Source organism: Penicillium argentinense (assembly GCF_028826775.1).
Source record: "Penicillium argentinense strain IBT 30761 chromosome Unknown utg000001l_segment0_segment0, whole genome shotgun sequence".
NCBI lineage: Eukaryota > Fungi > Ascomycota > Eurotiomycetes > Eurotiales > Aspergillaceae > Penicillium > Penicillium argentinense.
Window position 1 is genome coordinate 1,548,656 of NW_026622660.1, and position 19,902 is coordinate 1,568,557.

At 53.6% G+C, this 19,902-nt stretch overlaps 8 protein-coding genes across 8 annotated transcripts; 4 read left to right on the forward strand and 4 right to left on the reverse strand.

The window, feature by feature from the left end:
- Positions 1 to 1,150: 1,150 nt before the first annotated feature.
- Positions 1,151 to 2,975, forward strand: N7532_000516 (amino acid permease; the record flags this gene model as incomplete). Its single annotated transcript, XM_056613020.1, has 3 exons — positions 1,151 to 1,397; positions 1,448 to 1,559; positions 1,634 to 2,975. The coding sequence occupies 3 exons, from the start codon at positions 1,151 to 1,153 to the stop codon at positions 2,973 to 2,975; spliced, it is 1,701 nt and encodes a 566-aa protein (XP_056480244.1).
- A 4,955-nt stretch (positions 2,976 to 7,930) lies between these two features.
- Positions 7,931 to 9,659, forward strand: N7532_000517 (C2H2-type zinc finger protein; the record flags this gene model as incomplete). The annotated part of the gene is made up of 3 exons (XM_056613021.1): positions 7,931 to 8,699; positions 8,812 to 9,576; positions 9,634 to 9,659. The coding sequence occupies 3 exons, from the start codon at positions 7,931 to 7,933 to the stop codon at positions 9,657 to 9,659; spliced, it is 1,560 nt and encodes a 519-aa protein (XP_056480245.1).
- A 1,369-nt stretch (positions 9,660 to 11,028) lies between these two features.
- On the forward strand, positions 11,029 to 11,607 carry N7532_000518 (uncharacterized protein; the record flags this gene model as incomplete). Its single annotated transcript, XM_056613022.1, has 1 exon — positions 11,029 to 11,607. The coding sequence occupies one exon, from the start codon at positions 11,029 to 11,031 to the stop codon at positions 11,605 to 11,607; it is 579 nt and encodes a 192-aa protein (XP_056480246.1).
- A 768-nt stretch (positions 11,608 to 12,375) lies between these two features.
- Positions 12,376 to 13,524, reverse strand: N7532_000519 (agmatine deiminase family protein; the record flags this gene model as incomplete). The annotated part of the gene is made up of 1 exon (XM_056613023.1): positions 12,376 to 13,524. The coding sequence occupies one exon, from the start codon at positions 13,522 to 13,524 to the stop codon at positions 12,376 to 12,378; it is 1,149 nt and encodes a 382-aa protein (XP_056480247.1).
- An 866-nt stretch (positions 13,525 to 14,390) lies between these two features.
- N7532_000520 (MFS transporter) lies at positions 14,391 to 16,104 on the reverse strand (the record flags this gene model as incomplete). The annotated part of the gene is made up of 6 exons (XM_056613024.1): positions 14,391 to 14,854; positions 14,913 to 15,015; positions 15,076 to 15,719; positions 15,799 to 15,856; positions 15,908 to 15,928; positions 15,988 to 16,104. The coding sequence occupies 6 exons, from the start codon at positions 16,102 to 16,104 to the stop codon at positions 14,391 to 14,393; spliced, it is 1,407 nt and encodes a 468-aa protein (XP_056480248.1).
- Positions 16,105 to 16,928: 824 nt separating this feature from the next.
- Positions 16,929 to 17,204, reverse strand: N7532_000521 (uncharacterized protein; the record flags this gene model as incomplete). Its single annotated transcript, XM_056613025.1, has 1 exon — positions 16,929 to 17,204. The coding sequence occupies one exon, from the start codon at positions 17,202 to 17,204 to the stop codon at positions 16,929 to 16,931; it is 276 nt and encodes a 91-aa protein (XP_056480249.1).
- Positions 17,205 to 17,656: 452 nt separating this feature from the next.
- Positions 17,657 to 18,762, forward strand: N7532_000522 (urate oxidase; the record flags this gene model as incomplete). Its single annotated transcript, XM_056613026.1, has 3 exons — positions 17,657 to 17,793; positions 17,908 to 18,554; positions 18,638 to 18,762. 3 exons carry the CDS (start codon positions 17,657 to 17,659, stop codon positions 18,760 to 18,762), a joined length of 909 nt encoding a protein of 302 aa, XP_056480250.1.
- A 352-nt stretch (positions 18,763 to 19,114) lies between these two features.
- On the reverse strand, positions 19,115 to 19,773 carry N7532_000523 (mitochondrial 54S ribosomal protein uL13m; the record flags this gene model as incomplete). The annotated part of the gene is made up of 3 exons (XM_056613027.1): positions 19,115 to 19,230; positions 19,304 to 19,664; positions 19,753 to 19,773. 3 exons carry the CDS (start codon positions 19,771 to 19,773, stop codon positions 19,115 to 19,117), a joined length of 498 nt encoding a protein of 165 aa, XP_056480251.1.
- Between the last annotated feature and the right edge of the window lie 129 nt (positions 19,774 to 19,902).

Below are 19,902 nucleotides of genomic sequence, written 5' to 3' on the forward strand. Positions count from 1 at the left end.
CGTTCGTACACTTTTGTGTATGCTGGAAGGGATCATGGTCATGGCACTGCTCATGAACACGATGAATCACTTGCTGACGATGCTTCAATGCCCTCGCCCTTGTTGGTATTGGTCAGGGTGGATCGAAGCCGGCCTATCTTTCCTATGTCAACTTAGGTCACCAGTATTATTTTGGGGGGAGGGGTGTTACATTCACAACTACCTTCCTATGTCGCCCCCCCACACCCTTCCCTGACAGCTCTTGGATGCTTAATCACTAGCAGAATCTAAGTCAAATATGGTGTTTGCTTTGGAATTCATTTTTCTAAATTCGTTTCGATTTTCCCTTGCTCAACCGGCTAAACTGGCACCACTCAACCTCATGGTGAGTGGAGATATGGGGCTCAGCTCACCCCGCATCTTAGGTCGTTTGAGGAGCATCGGCGGAGTGTGTCAAGCATTTGAATTAAAGCCTTTCCCCATCCAGCAGGTCCATCCCCCCGCCAGATAAGATCCGATCCACAGAGTCCATCCTAACCTTACCTTAGGGTAGGGGCCAGGCTAGGGTAGCCCCCAGCTTGGGCTTATCTCCCCAGCTGCTATCGCCCGCTGATAACAACAATCACCTGAGGCAGCCCTGTGAATAATCGGCTCGTTCAACGCCTGAAACTTCCTTCTTGAGTTTGGCCTTTGCCAAGTTGGCTGTCAGAGCATGGAAAATGCCCATGCGCCATCCAGCGGCCGAATCAAAGCGACCTCGGTTACTCTCGTGCTCATCACTATGTCCTTTGCGAGCTGTCGGACAGGCCGCCCCTGGGGTTTGACCTCCGCTTCGTCCTGCCCTTCTAGCGGCGGTCTGGAGACCCGCTGGGCTAGATAGGCCTGATGCTTGGTGGGCTTGGGTCTATCGCAGCGTTAGCGATTTGATGGCGCGAACCAACGAATCGTCATAGCATGGGGATAAGCCGATAACCCCCTAGCTCCTGGCCGCATGGCCGGTCGTTTAAAACCGTCGGACTCCCCTTCGTGGTCGTACAGATCTCGACCAACGGCGGGAAATTTCTTGAAACGATCCTCCATTGTCACCGTTTCCTATCGGCCTCTATCTCGTTCCTTGCAAGGGTTCCTTGACTTACCCTCTATCCCTGCGAATGACAGTGCGAACAGAACGATGGAGATTGATAAATCAAACTCGAAAACCACCAAACATTACAATGACAATCATGCACAAGTCACGTCCGTGCTGCCGGATGGCGACGTGCCATATACGGACCATGAAATGGATGCCGACGAGCGAGTGATCATGGCCCTGGGTTATAAGCAGGAATTCAAGCGCGAGTTCTCCTTGTGGACGACCTTTTGTGTCAGTTTTGCGGTTCTCGGTCTTTTGCCTTCGTTTGCGAGTACCCTGTACTACGGTGCGCGATCCACCATCCCGTTGGAAGACCAATTGCTGACACTGGGAAAGGAATGGGATATGCAGGGACGGCCGGCATGGTGTGGGGATGGATCATCGCCATGACCTTCATTCAATGCATCGCAATGTCGATGGCAGAATTATGCTCGGCAATGCCAACGAGGTAAGAAAGCCTATACCAAATTGATACCGAACGACCCTCGGAGCCGTATGGCTAACCTGTTGCCTTCATCACAGTGGTGGGCTATACTACGCAGCCGCTGTTCTCGCACCCCCGGGATATGGACCTTTTGCAGCCTGGCTGACTGGATGGTCTAATTTCCTAGGCCAGATAACAGCAGCGCCATCTGTCGACTACGCGTTAGCTGCCATGATTCTTGCCGCGGGTTCCATCACCAACCCCGACTACGTGCCCACGAACTGGCAGACATTCCTCCTCACGACATTGATCATGATCATCCACGCCGCTATAAGCAGTATGCCAACCAAACGTGTTGCACAATTCAACTCTTGGGGATCCACTTTCAACATTCTCGCGCTGATTGTCGTTCTCATCGCAATCCCGGCAGGAACAAGCAACAGCCCCAAATTCACGCCCTCCAAACGAGTATGGGGCGAGATAACCAACCAAACCGACTTCCCCGACGGTGTCGCCGTTCTCATGACCTTTGTCGGGGTTATATGGACCATGAGCGGATATGATTCTCCCTTCCACCTCAGTGAGGAGTGTTCGAATGCGAACATCGCCTCACCGCGAGCCATCGTCCTCACCTCCGGCGTCGGAGGTCTGATGGGCTGGTTTCTCCAACTCGTCGTCGCATATACAGTTCTCGATATTGAAGCCGTCATCGACTCCGACCTGGGCCAGCCCTGGGCCTCGTACCTTCTACAGGTAATGCCGCAGAAGGCAGCCTTGGGGATCCTGGGATTGACCATTATCTGCGGATTCTCCATGGGCCAGGGATGTATGGTTGCCGCATCGCGCGTGACCTACGCTTACGCCCGCGACGATGTTTTCCCACTCTCGAATATCTGGAAGAAGGTCAATGGGTACACACACACGCCTGTCAACGCGGTGATTCTCAACGCCGTCCTGGGTATCATCATGACTTTGCTCATTTTGGCGGGGTCTGTCGCCATCGGGGCCCTCTTTTCCATCGGTGCCATCGCGCAATTCATTGCTTTCTGCATTCCTATCTCTATTCGTGTATTCTTCGTTGGAAACCGCTTTCGCAAGGGTCCCTGGAATCTCGGCCCGTATGGTACTTATATTGGAGGACTAGGTGTCGCATTTGTTCTTCTAATGTTTCCCATATTGTGTCTTCCGAGCGTGACTGGTTCTGACCTCGGTCCGGATCTCATGAATTGGACTGCAGTCGTTTACGGAGGACCGATGCTGATGGTGATTATTTGGTGGTTTGTTGATGCGAGATCGTGGTTCACTGGCCCCGTCGTGAACGTAGCCCATGCCATCCACCATGTCGAGCAGGAGCCGGAGGTTAGCGAGGGAATCGAGCCTGAGCATCAGGAACCAGAAGCCACAGTCGTTTCTAAGTCGGTGGATGATGCTTGTAGTTAGTGTTGTAAAAGGAGGAATAATATTGGCTTCGCTCGGCTGCATTGTGATTTTCGGGTTCATATATGTACCGGCTCCCGACCACTACCACCGCAAAACATGGAGTTGAGGATTATCCACTCTAAATTGTCCACTTTTCTACGCCAGCGTCTCATCCGAGCACTTTTAGGTTACGGTGGGTGTGGCTCCCCGCGATGGGGGTGTGGGCTTCCTCGAGTGTCTCCACCAGTTTAACCTTGTATGTACAACATGGCGGGGATTAATGAATGTGGAGATGACTGAAGATAAAGATATCTTGTTCTGACTTGATGTTTAATCGCAATCTCGAGAGAATTCTTGTGTTGTGCATAGTGTGCTACTGCTCAGGGATGTGGTGGCTGCTTCAGAACGTTCACGGCCTCATATACCTCGCTCGCTGCTTGTAGCACCTAAGGTCATGTGATGGCATGTACGACATGGAGGATGGATATATATCTGTGCACCTCACAGGTGCTTCCACCAGTTTGAAGATCCACCCCTGCAGTCCCACCGTCATGGCGTAACTACACTACGCTCATGGGCGCGTGGGACGGAAAGATTAGATATGCTTAATTGATGCAGTTCAGATCTTTAATCCAACCATGCACCGACTCGATGCCCTCCCCAGGCCCTCCCAACAGAACCTCGCTGTCGCCAAATTAATCGGCATTCAATAAACTTTGCGACGGTATTAGGATTCTCGAGGCTGACTCACCCCAAACACTGTTTAAAATTCACGCCCCAAAAACGAGCGAACTTTCTGTCGTCTACACTGCCCAGAGAGGCGATACACGGGCGCAACGCCACATCAGCCTTTCCCCCTTTTCACAGGTCGCGACGTAAGTCACGCGCTGTGTGATTCCTGATCGCCGCTGCCGACCGTGTTGGCCACTGGGAATGCGATGCAATTCCAGAAGTAGGCGAGCCCTTAATCTCCTTGACCACACATTTTGCTCATGATTCGAATTGCCCACGGTAGCGTTCTTGCATGAAGCCGTGGACTCGGGGATAGTGGGTCCGGTATGATACAGTGTATTTGGGGTAACGCGGATGGAGCCAATCGCCAAAAGGTGGTCGGCATGTGCGGTTCAGGTTCAGGCAGCCATGGTTCATCATGTTCGGTCGCATTCCACTGCAACCGGCCTGCAGAACGAGACGGGCGTAACGGCAAAATGGCAATGGCGTGGCAATGGCAACATTGTAATTTATCTATTATTAATAGAAATTGCCGTCGACACCGTCGACGAGCCCGTACGGACCGTAAAAAGTCTACACGCTGAGGGTCCGAAACACGGGCGGCTTGAGCCAGGGGCAAAACGTAATCCTTTTTCAATCCCAAGTCCACGGTACGGCGGCTAATAATGGCTGGGTCGGTATTCAATTGTTGGGTTGGCGACTTAGCGCAACTCTGTCATTGTGGGACGGAGGACGCCCTCCTCCCCGGTCCGCACATGGAGACGGAGACGCGATGGAGATGGGGAGAGCCCACTGCTGTCAGATGGAGATACAGATCTCCAGGGTGCCTGGTACTCCGGCCGCTGTACCCTCCCCCGACGATAGTAGATAGTAGGCCCGACTGTACTTTGACCATGCAATAATGCCCTGCACGGAAGCTGCTTCTGATCGGATACATGAATCGGAATACATCCGAGAGAGGACCTTCTGGCGCAGCCCGAGTCGCGACTAGGCCCGATGCATGAGGTGGGTGGCGTCCTCGTTCGCCGTGTGTGGGCCCATGATTGGCCGCGGTGCATCCTGTAACTCGGCGATCCGCACTTGGCTGGCGCTGTTTTCCGGCCTGTGCCGGGACGAGGCTCGTAGTACTACTCAAGAAGGGAAATCGGATGAGTTCCTCGCGTCGGGGAGGCTGGTTAGCGTGCCTACGTCGGAAATATGCTGTGCTCTTGAGCGATTTGGACACCGCTGTTTGTGATGGTCCGCGATGCTGCCCGTTCGGCCGAGAAAGGGAATTCACACGTCGTGGTGCCAGTTCACTGCTCCTGTACTAGTACAGTAGTAAACCTCGGGACTAACGAGCCAAAGACGCAACGAGGGGAGGCGGACGATCTGCGCGATCTCGCATTGCCGTTGACCTCGCAGCGAGCAGGTGGAACGTTTGGGGGCGGAACAGCGCAGGGTACAACGAGCGTGTGGACTAACTAGCTCGACGATAACCTCAAATTGCATACGGAGTCGATGCACCGATAGCCCTACTGGCGGGGACGACAGGGATGGGCTCGATGGGTGACCGTCAGGAACCAAGCTTTGGCGCGAAAAGAAAAATACTGCCGATCTGAAGTGGATTGGATCTCGAGGGCCCGTTTTCTGCAGGCCTGGTGCCCCTTCACCGTAGTTTGTTTCTCGTGGACCGAACCGTCTCGGGACCCTCCTCGGTGGTTGCCATCGTGTCTGCGAGTGGACCGCGATGCCGAATGGACCAAGGATGTGCTAACCTCACCTAATCACCTAGAGCATTTAAAGCAGTTAGAACATTGGCACTTAGGGTATGAGGGTGTTAGGGTACTGCCGATGTCCACAGCAGTTGCATCGGGAGCGCCGCCACGAATACCGACGCGCGAAAAAAGAAACTTAGCCGAGGCCTGCCCATTCCGTCATCTCGGCCGCAGTGCCTTGGAACATCTGCTGCCGCCCGTCGCGGGACGTGGTATTTCCAGGAGATGAATGTATTAATGTTCAGAATTAATGCCGTTAATAATATTATTAAGATTAAAATCGTACCACAAAAAACACCCCATGGTCAGGTTAGCCCTGAGCAGTCTTGAATACGCCAAGACCAGCAGTCACGCGGATGGGCCTGGTATCCTCGGGACTAGTATTTCTGTATTGATTCTGCAGAACCCTGGTCCACAAACTTCTCGAAGCCCTCGCGAAATTCTGCTGGTGGGGACATCTCGGAGGGCCCCAGATTGCCGACCGTCGCATGTACCACCAATCTATACCCTCCTCGCACCCTCAGGGAGGCACGACAGACTCTCACAAACACCCGCCGGGTTGGGGGACAGGCAGCAGTATCAGATCGTAGACCTTGCCGGACTAGTGAGACATCGTCCAGATCTGGCACTGCCTTAGTAATAACAGAGAGTCGAGATGGCTCCAAGCCACGCCTCGGACCAGGGACCACGCCCCCGTGGTACGAAACACCGCGTGTAGCCCCCCATCATTTGTCCAAATGGTGCTGCGTCCGCAGGATCGGCTAATTCGACATTGTGCCAGTGTCTCTGTCAATCCTATACTATTGTAGCAGACTAATATTTAGGGTCGCGGACAAAAGGTTCGGGGTTAGCAGTGCGCGACTGCCCCCCCCCACCCCCCTGCCTCGGCGGCTACGGCGCCCAAAAAAAGTACCTGAGTAGCAGGCACTGCAGGGCCGTTACGTCGTATGTACCGGGTTGGGACAAGGTGATGGAGGAGCGACTCTGCAGCGATTCTCAACCTCCCAGTGTGCATATGTAACAACAAACTCATGCAGATGGAGGAGGGGGTAAGGTTTGTGCCTTTACGCCTCGTTTTCCACCAGAGCTTCCGGCTTCACCGGCCTCCTCCGGGGATGACGTGCGGCGAGATCAGTGCGAGAGATCCTGTCTGGTCTAGGTCTGCCCATCGCGAAACATCACAATCCCATCTCCTGCGCCTGCATATCATGTACCTCCAAATGGCTCTGCAGGAGATGTTGATGTGTTGAGCTGCGGGGCTGTCAAGCCACTGCGGAGCCCAAAACAGGGGGGCTATCTCCCGCGACTCCAACGGAAGTATAGTGTGCCTGGGAACTCCATTCGAGTTCTCCAAGAATCCGCCAGGAACACGCTGAGCTGTCTGTCGCAGCAGACAGGACTCGTGTTCCTGTTCCTGCTGCTGCTGCCAGTCTGGCACGGCTCGGTTGGAGCAGAGTCGAGCCGTGATCGCTCCAGTGTCGGCCATTGGCCAATAATCAGAAATAGCTCTGGAAGCAGGCGCCGCGACCGGTGATGACTCTCGGACCGATTGGGGACCTGATCGCATTCATTCCCTCCGCTTATGTTTTTCTGCCAACCGCGAGGATGCTTGGGCGTGTTGCAGACTCCCTAGGGAGCTTCCAGTCAATCTCATTCCATAAAACTTGCATTAATCCATCGAATTGTGATTTTCCATTAGTTACCTTTTAGTAGAGTACTACCTAGGTAGTAGAGAATCTGTCGTACCGTAGGACTGCGACCGGAGGAAGAATGACCGGCCTCGGAAGAGCGCCGGGGGCGACTCGCCTCGTAATTTTACGGAAGCGTTACGCGCCAACCTCTTTTGGGGTTTTTCATTTTCGCTTTCCTTTTTGCCAGAAGCGATCGTCCTCCCGCTCTTCCGTCACTACCTACTGAATTTTTCAACTACCGCCCCCCTTCTCCTCTTCTCCTTCTCCCATCAGTCCGCAAGAGAACAAAAAATCTATCTCCATTTCGTCGTTGCGCAATTCTCCCCAATTGCCTGCAATATCCTCGTCTTTGCTCGCTCTCTCTTTCTTCGACGCGTGAGGCCGATCTGACTACTTGGCCTACGAGACCCACTTGCGTGGTGGTAAGGTAGCCCGCTTCCTTCCCTGGTGGATCACAGAACCCATCGCCGCTGAACGTGCGGATTGATTCCCACACGACTCTGTGCCTGGTGGGTGACCGTGGGGAACTTCCTCCAACCAAGCATTCCTCTCTCCTCCTTCCATCACTCTTTCTGACTCTCATCCCTGGTGGAGTCGGATCTCAGCAACTTTTGACGTTCGAGTCCCGTTCGAATTGACCCGTGACCTGGTCCTGTCCGCGTCAGAAAATTTTCCAAGCGGGAAAACAACTCTTCGACACGAGAATCACACGTTCGATGATTTCGTGATTCTCACGCCAAATCCATACACAACAGTTTCTTCCTCGCGTCTTCACCACCCCTCCTTGATTTCGCCAATGATGGATCCCCGATCGCAGCACCCGTCGCGACCTCCGTCCACCAGCCTGCCCCAGGGCTCCACGCCACTCTCCTCGACCCCCATCTCGAGTATGCCCATGCCGCAATACTCGATGCAGCCTCAGTACCCCGTGTCGCAGCCGCACACGCTGCCTCCGCTGCAGCCGCATCACTCCCAGTCGCCGGCACCGCACCCGTACATGGGCCAGCCGTACCGACCGGATCTGTCGCGCTTTCCTGCGTCCACCCACGACGTGTACGGAGCCTCGACGGCTCCCATCATGCCGCACACGACTGTCGGTAGCCACTCGCCATCGTATTCGAGCTATCCTAACCATTCACAGGCGCACCCGTCTCAGTCCTACCCTCCTCCCCCGACCAGCGTTTTGCCTCCCGCGTCGACCGCGCAGAGCTACCCGCAGCCTATCGCTCCCGCTCCCCCGCGCGACCGTCGCGACTTCAACGGCATGCCCTCCGGTGCCTTTAGCTACTCTGATGGCAAGTCCTGGGGCATGAGTCCCGATGTCAACGGCGCGAATGGCTCCCCCTACGCGAAGGAACAGCCACGCACGCAGGTCGTCGGCTCCCAGGGCCGCCGCGGTATCCTGCCGAGCGTTCCGGGCCGCGCGACCCCGGTCGCCAACGGTGTCAATGGTGCTGCGAAGAGTACCACCATCCCGGCCAAGGACGCGGATGGCAAATTCCCTTGCCCGCACTGCAACAAGACCTATCTCCACGCCAAACACCTGAAGCGCCATCTGCTGAGACGTGAGTTTATTGACAGCCATACAGAGGAGAGAAAAAAAATTTCGCTTTTGGCATATTCCCGGATAACTTTGAAGAGAAACAAAGGCTAACAGAACGCTTTTTTTGCTTCCAGACACTGGTGACCGCCCGTACATGTGTGTCCTGTGCAAGGATACTTTCTCCCGCAGCGATATCTTGAAGCGCCACTTCCAAAAGTGCTCGATCCGTCGAGGCAACCCCACGGGCGCGACCCACCTGTCGCACCCTCAAGCTCATCTCAAGCGGTCGCAGCAGCAGGCTGCGGTGGCGGCGGCTAACACCGCCAAGCCTCCACCTATGGATGAGGTTAGTAACACCCTCCCGGCTTCCAATGGTGTGATGGGTGCGCAATTCGGTGAGGGAGCCGTCAATGGCAACGGCATGGCCCATGGCCATCAGCAGCATCTGGGATTCGCGATGTCGCCGGTCAACGGCCTGACCCGTCCGCAAGATGACGGGTACGCCGGCCAGGCGTCGCGAGGCCCCTGGATGGCCGCCCCCAAGCAGAATCCGTACCTCATTCAGCATGGAGCCGACTCTAATGGCCAGCAACTGAGTGTTGATCGTCCTCTTGAACAGGTAAAGCCCCTGGTCGTTCCCGACCCCAAACATCCGGTGATGCCCGGCCCCCATTCGAGTCAGCCTGGTGTTGACTGGACCTCGATGTTTCAGCATGGTGCACCCGCGGCCGACGGCTACATGAACCACGTTTTCCCCCACTCCATGGCTGCCGGCCAGGAGCCAATCCACGCCCCCGTCGATGCCGACCGCAAGTTCTACCCCGCTACGACCGCCGGCGGCGCCGCTGAGAATGGCATGAATGGACTGTATCTGGCCTCTACTATGGGCGGCCCAGATGGTAAGCGTTACTGAGAAAGGTGCCGGGGAACATCGCATGCTGATGTGGCTTCCTTAGGTACCGTTCAGCCTGCTCGGCAGTAAACGGCTCGGCTCGGAATCGCAGGGCAACGAACGATTGGGTAAGAAAAGAGAACGAGAAGTCTTTTTTAATCATCAGCGGTTCTCTCTTGCGATGATTTGAAAGCTTTGAAAAGTCATTTTCGGTTTTTTTGTCTCTCTCTTTGCTACATCAGTGAAAGTGTTTCTAGGCGGTCCTTGGGTTAGAGCCTTCAATGGCCTTCTCAGCAAAATTTGCGACCTCCGCTCGTCTCTTTTACCCGTTCGGCTCCGCTGCTAGCAGCGGGCGTTGCCCTTGTGCTTCTGGTGTCCGTCCCGGTTTCTCTATTTTTCTTTACCTCGTGATTTGTCCTATTATGTACCTCTCGCGTCCTTGATGGCTTTTTTTTATCCTTCCCAATTTGTTTACCCTTCTTAGTACGCTCTTCCCATTCTTCCCAGATCAGATCCCATCCGGTGTTGGGACCGCATTCTTTTTTGTACGGGCGAGTTTTTCTTTGATACGGTGGTTGAACTGCGAGTCTGATTTCATTTGATTTGACTTCCGCCCGCTCCAGGAGTGGGCGAGTCGTTATGGCGGGTGGTTTCGTTCGGCGTCCACACTATAGACATGGGCATGTGTTCTTTTGCGCGAATGTTCGACAGACAGACAGAGAAAAGCGTTGTGGGACGGCTACTCTTGAAATTATTACGGGATTTCTCGACCAGTGATTTCTGCGTTGTCTGCTTCTTGCTCTCGTCTCTTCCAAGGTTTCTCTTCCCGGTGCATGTGCATGGCTTCGTTCCTGTAAGTACAGTCGGCACGGCACGGACATACTATGTGCGCATCGGGCTTGTTAAGGTGTGATTTAGGGTGTTGTCTGTTTCAGCTGCTTTTCGTTTCCGTCTTGTTTCATTGTTAGGAGGGCTTCTGTTCTATTCGAAAAGCATCTAGAAATAGACACTGTTATTCTACAACTTTCATCCATCCAAGGTACCCGGGTCCCGGTATCCCTCAAGGTACTACCAGTAGTAGTACTAGTAGTACACTCCTTAGTGTAGCATATTTATTCCACCGTGACTAGTGCACTAGTATTTAGGTATATACCGAACATCCCACTTAAGGTGGAAAGGCTCCGATTTCTTTTCGACGTCATGCCCATAATCCGCCCGGCCTGATTGGTGAGTCGGAGTGAATAGGCCAGAGTCGGGATCCTCCCCCGCCGTTCGCTCCGCTTTTTTGCGAACGCAACCGGTTGAGCACCACTTCGTACTCCGCCCCCATCTTATCTTCCCCTCCACTTCCCCTCAGACCGTCAACTCTATATTCTCTGAGGTCTCCTCGATCTTACAACCTTCTGGTCCGCACCTTGCAATCCCCTGGGCTCTCTGCCATCGGAGCCCATCGCACATCATGAGTACCAACCGTCCACCATTCATCGCCAACTTCCTGGCCGCATTTCGCGCCCAGTCGACCTACAAAGCCACCTCCCAATCAACCGGCTCCTCCACTCTCTCCTCCACACAGATCTCGCAAAATGCTCGTACGATAGCCACCAAGGCCGCCAGCCCCGGTGCGTCGGCGTCCGCACAAGCCGGGTCCTCATCGGCAGCCTCTCACCACCATGCCTCATCTTCTTCCTCGGCCGCAGGACCCGGTCAACCACCAAGCTCAAGTTCAAACTCTGGGGCAAATGCTAATGCCCACCACTACCATCACGACTCTTCTTCCATGACCGCTTCTTCACCCCCGACCCCATCCTCTTCAACGCCCATCCCGATCAACCACGGTCCAGATCGTCGACGCCGCGGGAGTGACTCGTCCAGTGGATCGGGTGGTTTCCGCGATGCACTCGGCCCGGAAAAGTGGTACATCGGTGGCCGGACGCCGGCGGGCGAAGAACGCTTTTACCGGCTTGGGATGGTCACTAAGGGGGGTGGAAGACTGGGAGGTGGTGGAAGGGTCGGCAGTATCGACCAGCTGAGCTTGTAAAAGTCTCATTTCGACCTCTCCAGAGAATTCAGGGATCTTTGTGTGCTCTAGTAAGACTGGTACATAACACTACGGACTTGGCAAGACTTGACTTCTGGATCGAAAACAACCAATACGGATTTCCCGTGGGATATCTCGAGCTCTGCTATGCTACGCTTTTTTGCTACCGCTAGCTTCGCCCTTACGATTTCATGCCCGACCTCTGCCTTTTTTTTTTTTTTTTTTTTTGTTGGTTTTGCTTTTGGTCATGTTTGGCGTTGGATTCTCGACTAGGTGTCTTGGGAATGGCGTTGACTCGTCCATTCTTGGCCGAATGTGGGCTTTGATGAATTTGCTTTTCTTGATGACGTACAAGAAAAGAAAAACAGATATACACTTGCAGTTTTCAACGAAGCTGGTCTATCTCCTCTCTCTCTCGTTCTTTGCCTGTTGTACCTACCCGGGTTTGCAGAGCCGCTGACGGTGTTTGAGTTCTGCATGTATGGTTTCTTTGGAGATGGAATTGGATTGGATGTACAGCCGAGTTCAAATTATTTCTTTTTCTTCTCTCAGCTTATCAAAGGATTCTCGACTCAGGCCTGTTGTACAAATTCAATCGAGACCTCTACTAAGCCTGCTGTGCATGATTCTGATAATGTCGAATTTCGATCTGATATAATACAAGCGAAAAACGAAACAAGATGAGATGTGCTTCCAGTAAAACTCCACTGGTCCGAATCACGAACCAAAAAGCATGGGCAGCATTTGGGCGAAGCCTCACCAACACTATCACAGTACCTGCTGTGTAGTACAGTGCAATACACCCCCCGTTCTAGGCAACGCGTTCACCGCAACCTGCCGAACCTCCCTCTCAGGAACCAAGTTTTGCAGCGTCTCCAGCGCCCTCTGATCCATCTCGGCATCTCCAAAAGCAGGAATCACCAGCCCGCCATTCGTAAAGTAGAAATTCACATACGATGCAGCCACATCCTTCTCTTCACCGGGAACATCGCCCTGAACGAGTTCCGGGTCCGGCTCCTCGATATCAATAACCTCAAGCTTGCGACCCTGTGCATCAGTCGCCACATCCAGAATCTCTCGCATCTCATGATAAACATCCCAAAACACCTTCCGACACTTAACATGCGGCTTGCCGACAACCACCACACCGGGCCGAATAAACCTCGCCTCGGCATCAATATGATAATCCGTGATATCCAACCCTTCCCTCCCAGGAATCCAAATGAACTTCTTCACCCCACACAACCGCCGCAGCTCACTCTCAATCTCCTCCTTCGAGACCCCCTCATTCCTCGACGGAACAGTCACACTACTCTCCATCGCCATAAACGTCCCTTCCCCGTCCATCTCAATCCCACCACCTTCCAACCTCACCCTTGACACAACCCGCGGCACACCTGCCCCCTCCAACTCCAACACGCGCTCCGCGAACGCCGTATTCTCCGCCCGACGCTCAGCATCAAGGACCGGCCAGTCTGAACCGTCGGGCAGAGCACCCTTCTTATCGGGACTGTTGTTGTAGATCAACTCGCCGATGCTATTCCCCCACTCACAGAAGCGGAAGTCAATTGCCGCGCGCATGGATGGATCCGTCGCGTCCCGCACGTACATGGGGCCGGTATCGCGGACCCAGATGTGGTTTGTTGGGGCCGGGATGAGGGTGATGCGGTCCCTTTCGGTGGAGGGCGCGGAGGCCATGCGATGGTTCAGCAGGGATTGGGCTTTTTGCACATCTTCAGGTCGGACGTGTAGGCGGACGGGCTCGAAGTGGGCGATTGTTGCGGCTAGCTCGATTATCTCGTTGCATGTTGCGTTGTGGAGGGCTGGGAATGTGGAGCAGCGGGATGGGAAGCTGAGGATTGTGGCGAGATGGGGGGCTGTTTCGGGGAGGTAGATGTATTGCTTTGTGTCTGTCATGGTTGCGGTGTTTTGGTGCTGAAGGACGGGCTTAGGTGATTATATGCTGCGTCTTCTGGTGGTTGCAAAATTGCTCTAGGTTTGAGGTCAGCGGTACGTTTTTGATATGCCGTGCCGGTTGATGGGTGGGACAGGAATTGATTATCCTTTGTACTAACCTTGATCGAGATGATCGAGATAATAGACCGAGCATCGAGGCTTCAATCCGCAAAGCCGAGTAGGTGAGGTTGTGTAAAAGAATCCGGTGAAGACGAGGTGGTCTCTGAAGTTATTTATGAGGGGACTTGGTGGATCGACCGATGACAGTCCAACGCGAATCTTCAAAGAGTGTCCCACTGTCCGGTGATAACCCCAGAATATTTGCGATCCCCGGAGTGACGTCTGCCTGGTGCCTGCCTCAAAGGGAAAGTTCTGGCGATCGATGATCCGCCCTGCCGACCCACTTCGCCGCGTCTGCTGGATTCGGGCATTGTTCAGAGTTCCGGTGCGGTCGGCCCGAAGGCTGCTTTTGTCAACTGCATTTGAGTCGCCTGTTCGGGTAGCTCGATTGCATTTGCACTACAATACCCAAGTATAGTTGCTGGCCGTCAAGTTTGAGGATTGTGTCTGTCGAAGAGTCGGATCTGAGAGCCTGCGCTTGCTCTTAAGGGGACTTAAGTGTCACCGAGGAAATTTCTTGAAGCGGTACCGTTCAAGAACGGTGTATTCGCTGTCTTCTATACTGTCGCCAAAAAGAGCTCAAGTGAAGTATACAATGAGGTCGGCAATTAGAGGGCGCATCCGTCTGATCGATGTAAGCAACCCTTTGACTAATAAAATATTCCTTTTCCAATTGGCAAATGCATAAAGATAAAAAGGCGATGGGTTTATCCAAAAAGTGGTCGCCTCTCTCCATCTTCCTCATATCCATCTTCAAACTCTCCAAGAAACAGCATGGACATGGCCGTCAAAGCTGCCAACACCCCCAACGTACCCGACATTGTCTCCCACCCAAACTGATGATTCATGAAGCCTCCCCAAAGAGGACCAAAGAATACTCCTATGAATTGACACATGCACTGCAGTCCGAAGCCTTGTGCCACTGCCCCCTTCTTCCCAAGAGAGTCGGGTCTCTCGAGCTCCATTTCTGCCAACGCGAGCTGGGTCTCAACATACATCGCTGGCGCACAGCCGTGGATGAAGATACCACTCAGTAGAAGTAGAATGACGAGAAGAGCAATGTTTGGTGGTGTGTTGGCTTCGACGAATCTTAGGCAGATGAGTGTCGGGGACAGGAGGAAGAAAAATGCAAATGCGACGAAGCGTGCGCCATAGCGGTCGGTGATGTATCCTGTAGCGATGTGAATGGTCGAACAGTAGGTAGGATGCATATCTATGTAGGAACTAACCGAATAATGGCTCGAAGAAAGCAGGAATTGCCAATGGGAGAAAGATGAGCCCCATACCAAGCGCAGACCAGCCATACCGTGTCTCGACGAATATCGATAGAGTCTAGAGAGAAGTCAGTCCTCCGGCCGAGAGAGAGGCATGCATATATCAAGGATAACGCACAGCATCAAACGCTGACAGCAAGATACCATGCACCAGCAGTGCCCAGGAGGAGATCAAGACCCGACGCTGTTTAAGCATCTGAACCATGGGGAAACGATTCAATCCTGAAGAATGATCAGACTCGAGCACTGTACCCGACTCAGCCTCGTGGTCGGTATTCAGGACCGCTCCACCATCTGGTTTTTGCATCCAAAGAGCGACGGTGCCTTTTTCAATCATGGCCACCCGCAACGTCAAGTCAACCACAATGATGGCATGCGTCACCCAAAAAACAGCATCATACCCCAAAGTATCATAAACAAAGCCACCAAAGAAAGGACCGAGTAAGAAACCAGAGGCAATGGCGGAGCCCAGATAACCGATTGTCTGTCCAAGGCACTCTTGGGACACAGAGTCGCTCAGAACCGCAAAGCCAGCAACCACGACTAGTGCGCCCGCTGCACCTTGGAGTAGTCGGCCTGCAATGAACATTGCGAGCGAGTGTGAGACTTGCAGGATAGCCATCGAGCAGGCTAGCATGACGAGGGCGCCGACGAAAGGAAGTTTGCGGGTTCGGGCGGTATCGACGAGGTAGCCGAAGACTGGACAGAGGAGGAGAGATGCGCCGGCTTCGCACATGAGGAGGACGCTGATCCAGTATTCGCCTGGATCGGATGTGAGCATCAATTGTCATGATCCATAGGCAGTGATTAAGACCAAGGAGCAGATAGAGCCAGTACTTACGATCGTTGTACTCCACACTAGCGCGGGTCATGAGTGCACTTGGCATGACAGGGACGATCTATTGAGCGTCAATCCTGTTCAGCTGCAGTGATAATCGGCGGTTGATTACCATGGCATAAAGAAGAAAGTCCTGGCAACAAAAAACTCATTTAGCCGACGCTTTGCAGGGCCATACTTGACTCGACTTACGGTGAAGGTAGACATCCACACTGTCGTGATGATAAACGAGGTCGAGGACCGCACTCGAAACAGCCACGGAGGGTGTCGATTGTGCGGTATGACCTTGGAGGATATGATAACTCTCATGATTAGATTATACGTCGGGCACTGCCAATGGGTTAATGTTCTAACCTCAAAGGTGTTGGATCGCTCAGAATAATAATACTAGAGAATAATTCGAAAATAAACGCAGTGAGAGTCGAGAGAAGTCAGAGGGTGACAAGCTCGCAGTGATTCGATTTCTTTGTTTTGTAGGTTGTTTTCAAACAAAGGCAAGTCGAAAGACTTTACTAGTCCATAGCTAATGGTAGCGATCACGCCAGGGAGACCAAGAAACCAACTTCCGCGTGGTACTTAAAGACTTCCCAAGAGAAATTTCGAGTTTCCGCCACGCCATTTCTTCAACGGTGGATTCTTGTCGGGACTTGCAGACGTAGCGCGGTCGATCATTGTCGGGATTTAAGCTTGCCCAGCAGCCGCAACAACGGCGTCCGATTTGTAAATCACGAACACAGCCAGACGTCGGCTTTGCTTAGATTCCCTTTTCAACCATCCGTGTTCCCTCGTAGACGGTTGAGTCTACACGCTCATTGAAGATTCTTTCTACAGGAGCCTGCACGACTCCTGGCATGGGGCATCTCGGCTCGATTGCCCCAGTCCTAGCGCCTGGCCCTCGTCGACCCTTACAAAATGAGATGGATGTCCTGAAGTAGCTTTCTTCTGGCCTGTGTTGAACAGTTTGAGCACATTCGATGCTGATAGCATATCTCTGTTGGGAGACGATCCGAGCTCATGTGAACACTCGGTCGCGGGACTGAAAGTAGGGCTCGTGCATATGCAGTGCCCGTTTGAAGAATGTTGGGGCTTCGGCGAGACATCCAGTACTGTAAGCAAGCCTGGAGTTATCGAGATTATTCCAAAAATAAAGACGAGAAGACAGAGATGCCGCCCCTCGATTTGCTAGTAAAAAGCAGATATCGTCGCAGCAAAGTGATTCGCTTCTCACCAGCGCCGATGAGCGCATTCACGTCCTTTTGCAGACCCTTGCAGGCAGTGACGCTCGCCGCTGGCCGCAACAACAGCGACGGGTGGAGGTCGCCGACGGTGGAGGCATCAAATTCCTGAGAGTCCACCAGACCGAAAAGACGAAGAAGCCTCAGGGTGGATTCGGGGTTCGCATTTCGCATTTTCGGATTCGGCATTCGGAAAATGGCGTACTCCACTACGCATCGCAAAGAGCCGGGGTTTGAGCTTCTGCAAGTCTGGGGTAGACACCGGCGAGAAGGCGGCTGGGTTGGACTTGCTCGTCGCGCTCGCAGAGCCCGTGCCCTTCAGCCTCGTTTCCGGCGACCTGGACTTGGGGGATTTGGTCCCATCATAACAAAGACCCAATGGATGTTGCAAAGGCGATAAGCGTGCGATTGTGGATTGTGGGGCGTGGGGGAAGTCGCAGCTGCGCGGGCATCGGAGCCCGCCGATGCCTTCACTCGCCCGCGCGTCAGGCCATCGTGCTGGCGAAATAAATACTTGACTTCTCCGTCGTCGGTCTCCACTGCATTCTCAATTCACCTGTGCTGTTGCGACTTGGATCACTGTTTCTTGACCAAAACCCCACTACCACAAACCCCTCACATTCACCATGAGCGCTCTCGCCGCCGCCCGTTATGGCAAGGACAATGTCCGCGTGTACAAGGTGCACCGCGATGAGAAGACTGGTACCCAGACCGTGGTCGAGATGACCGTCTGCGTCCTGCTGGAGGGCGAGATTGAGACCTCGTAAGTTTTCCGATGGCAGCTGGAGGCGAGAGTGGTTTCCTTGTCAGCGGCGATCACTCCAAGCTTCGTGGGGAAGCTGTGCTACAACGACGGCTAACGAGGGATCGCATCCAGCTACACCAAGGCCGACAACAGTGTCGTCGTGGCCACTGACTCTATCAAAAACACTATCTACATCACCGCGAAGCAGCAGCCCGTCACTCCCCCGGAGCTGTTCGGCTCCATCCTCGGCACGCACTTCATCGAGAAGTACCGCCACATTCACGCCGCGCACGTTAACATCGTCACGCACCGCTGGGTGCGCATGAATGTCGATGGCAAGCCTCACCCCCACTCTTTCGTCAAGGAGGGCGGCGAGACCCGCAACGTCCAGGTTGACGTCTACGAGGGCAAGGGCATCGACATCCAGTCCTCCATCAAGGGCCTAACTGTCCTGAAGAGTACTGGCTCCCAGTTCTGGGGCTTCCTTCGCGACGAGTACACCACCCTCAAGGAGACCTGGGATCGTATCCTGAGCACTGATGTCTCCGCCGATTGGCAGTGGCGCCGCTTCAGTGGCCTGAACGAGGTCAAGTCCAACGCCCACAAGTTCAACAACGCCTTCGATGTTGCCCGCAACACCACTCTCAAGATCTTCGCCGAGGACAACAGCGCCAGTGTCCAGGCCACCATGTACAAGATGGGCGAGATCATCCTCGCCGCTGAGCCTCTGCTCGAGACCGTTGACTATGCTCTGCCCAACAACCACTACTTCGAGATTGGTATGTCGTCACTTTACCCAAGAATAGTAGGCTACCTAGCAATAGGTAGCGGCTACTCCAATGTGATACTAACGATTTCGCAGATCTCAGCTGGCACAAGGGTCTCAAGAACACCGGCAAGGACGCCGAAGTGTACGCTCCCCAGTCCAACCCCAATGGGCTCATCAAGTGCACCGTCGGTCGTGCCGGCCAGAAGGCCCGCCTGTAAATGCCATAGCGTCGACTTGCATCGACATGGATGTTTTATTTTAGCATGGAGTTTCCCTGTACATAGTATGTCTCTATATACCACTGGGAGTGGAACGACACGACCCAATGTCATTCAGAACACATTTTCTTTTTTATTTCCATGCGGTCTGCTATATAAGTACAAGCCAAGGAGAGACCTTTCATGAAGTTTCGAAAAGGGTGAAATGAAGAACAGAAAAGCACTCCCAAAATTGGACTCCGGACCCATGCGCTTGCGGTTTTGGATCATAACGCAGAAATAGAATACATACGTCCTTAAGATAAACCTAAGGACGTGAAACAGTTGAGAATATGTGCGACAAAGACGAAAATTATGCAGAGGCCTTGGCTTCCTTGAAGGCTTCTTGCACCTTGGGGTTGTTGAGGACCGACTGGTTGCCAAACTTGACGATGTTCTCCTTGTAGGGGTGAGCGAGACCTTCGAAAGCTGGATTGAGTATGAGTTAGCATTTTGTTGTAACTGTGAAATAAATCGAGCTGATATTCCCTGGGAAATTTACTCTTAAGCCGGGCCAACCGCGGCTCCTGAAGCCGGTTCTTGGGGAGCATGCCCTTCACCGCGCGGCGCAAGACCTCGCCACCACCCCATTTGGCAAACATCTGATCCATTGTCATGCTCTTCAGGCTACCGGGACGGGTCGTGTGGGTGTAGTACAGCTTCTGGAAGCGCTTCTTTCCGGTTGTTCGGAGGTCATGGCAGCCCGCCACCACCACGTAGTCACCACAGTCTGTCGAGGGGTCGTAGATCGGCTTGTGCTTGCCCATCAGGACGAGAGCAATGGAGGAAGCCAGGCGGCCGAGGGAACGTGGGTCGGAGCCAGCATCGACATAGTGCCATGCTCGAGAATAGGCAAGACGAGTCTGATCATATAATTGTTAGCTGACGGGAAATTGAGGCTTAAGCGGGAGATGTTTGCTGAGAATTCCAGCACAATATGATGGTCCTCACCTTCCCGACTGTTTGCGACATCTTGTCGAGTAAAGGTAACGGGTAGGAATGGGGTGATAGCAGGCCAAATACGCGATCGCAAAGCAAGCAGAGGCCCCAAACTTTCTGCCCCGGAACTCCGTCTTGTTAGTCAGCAACCAGCATCCATCA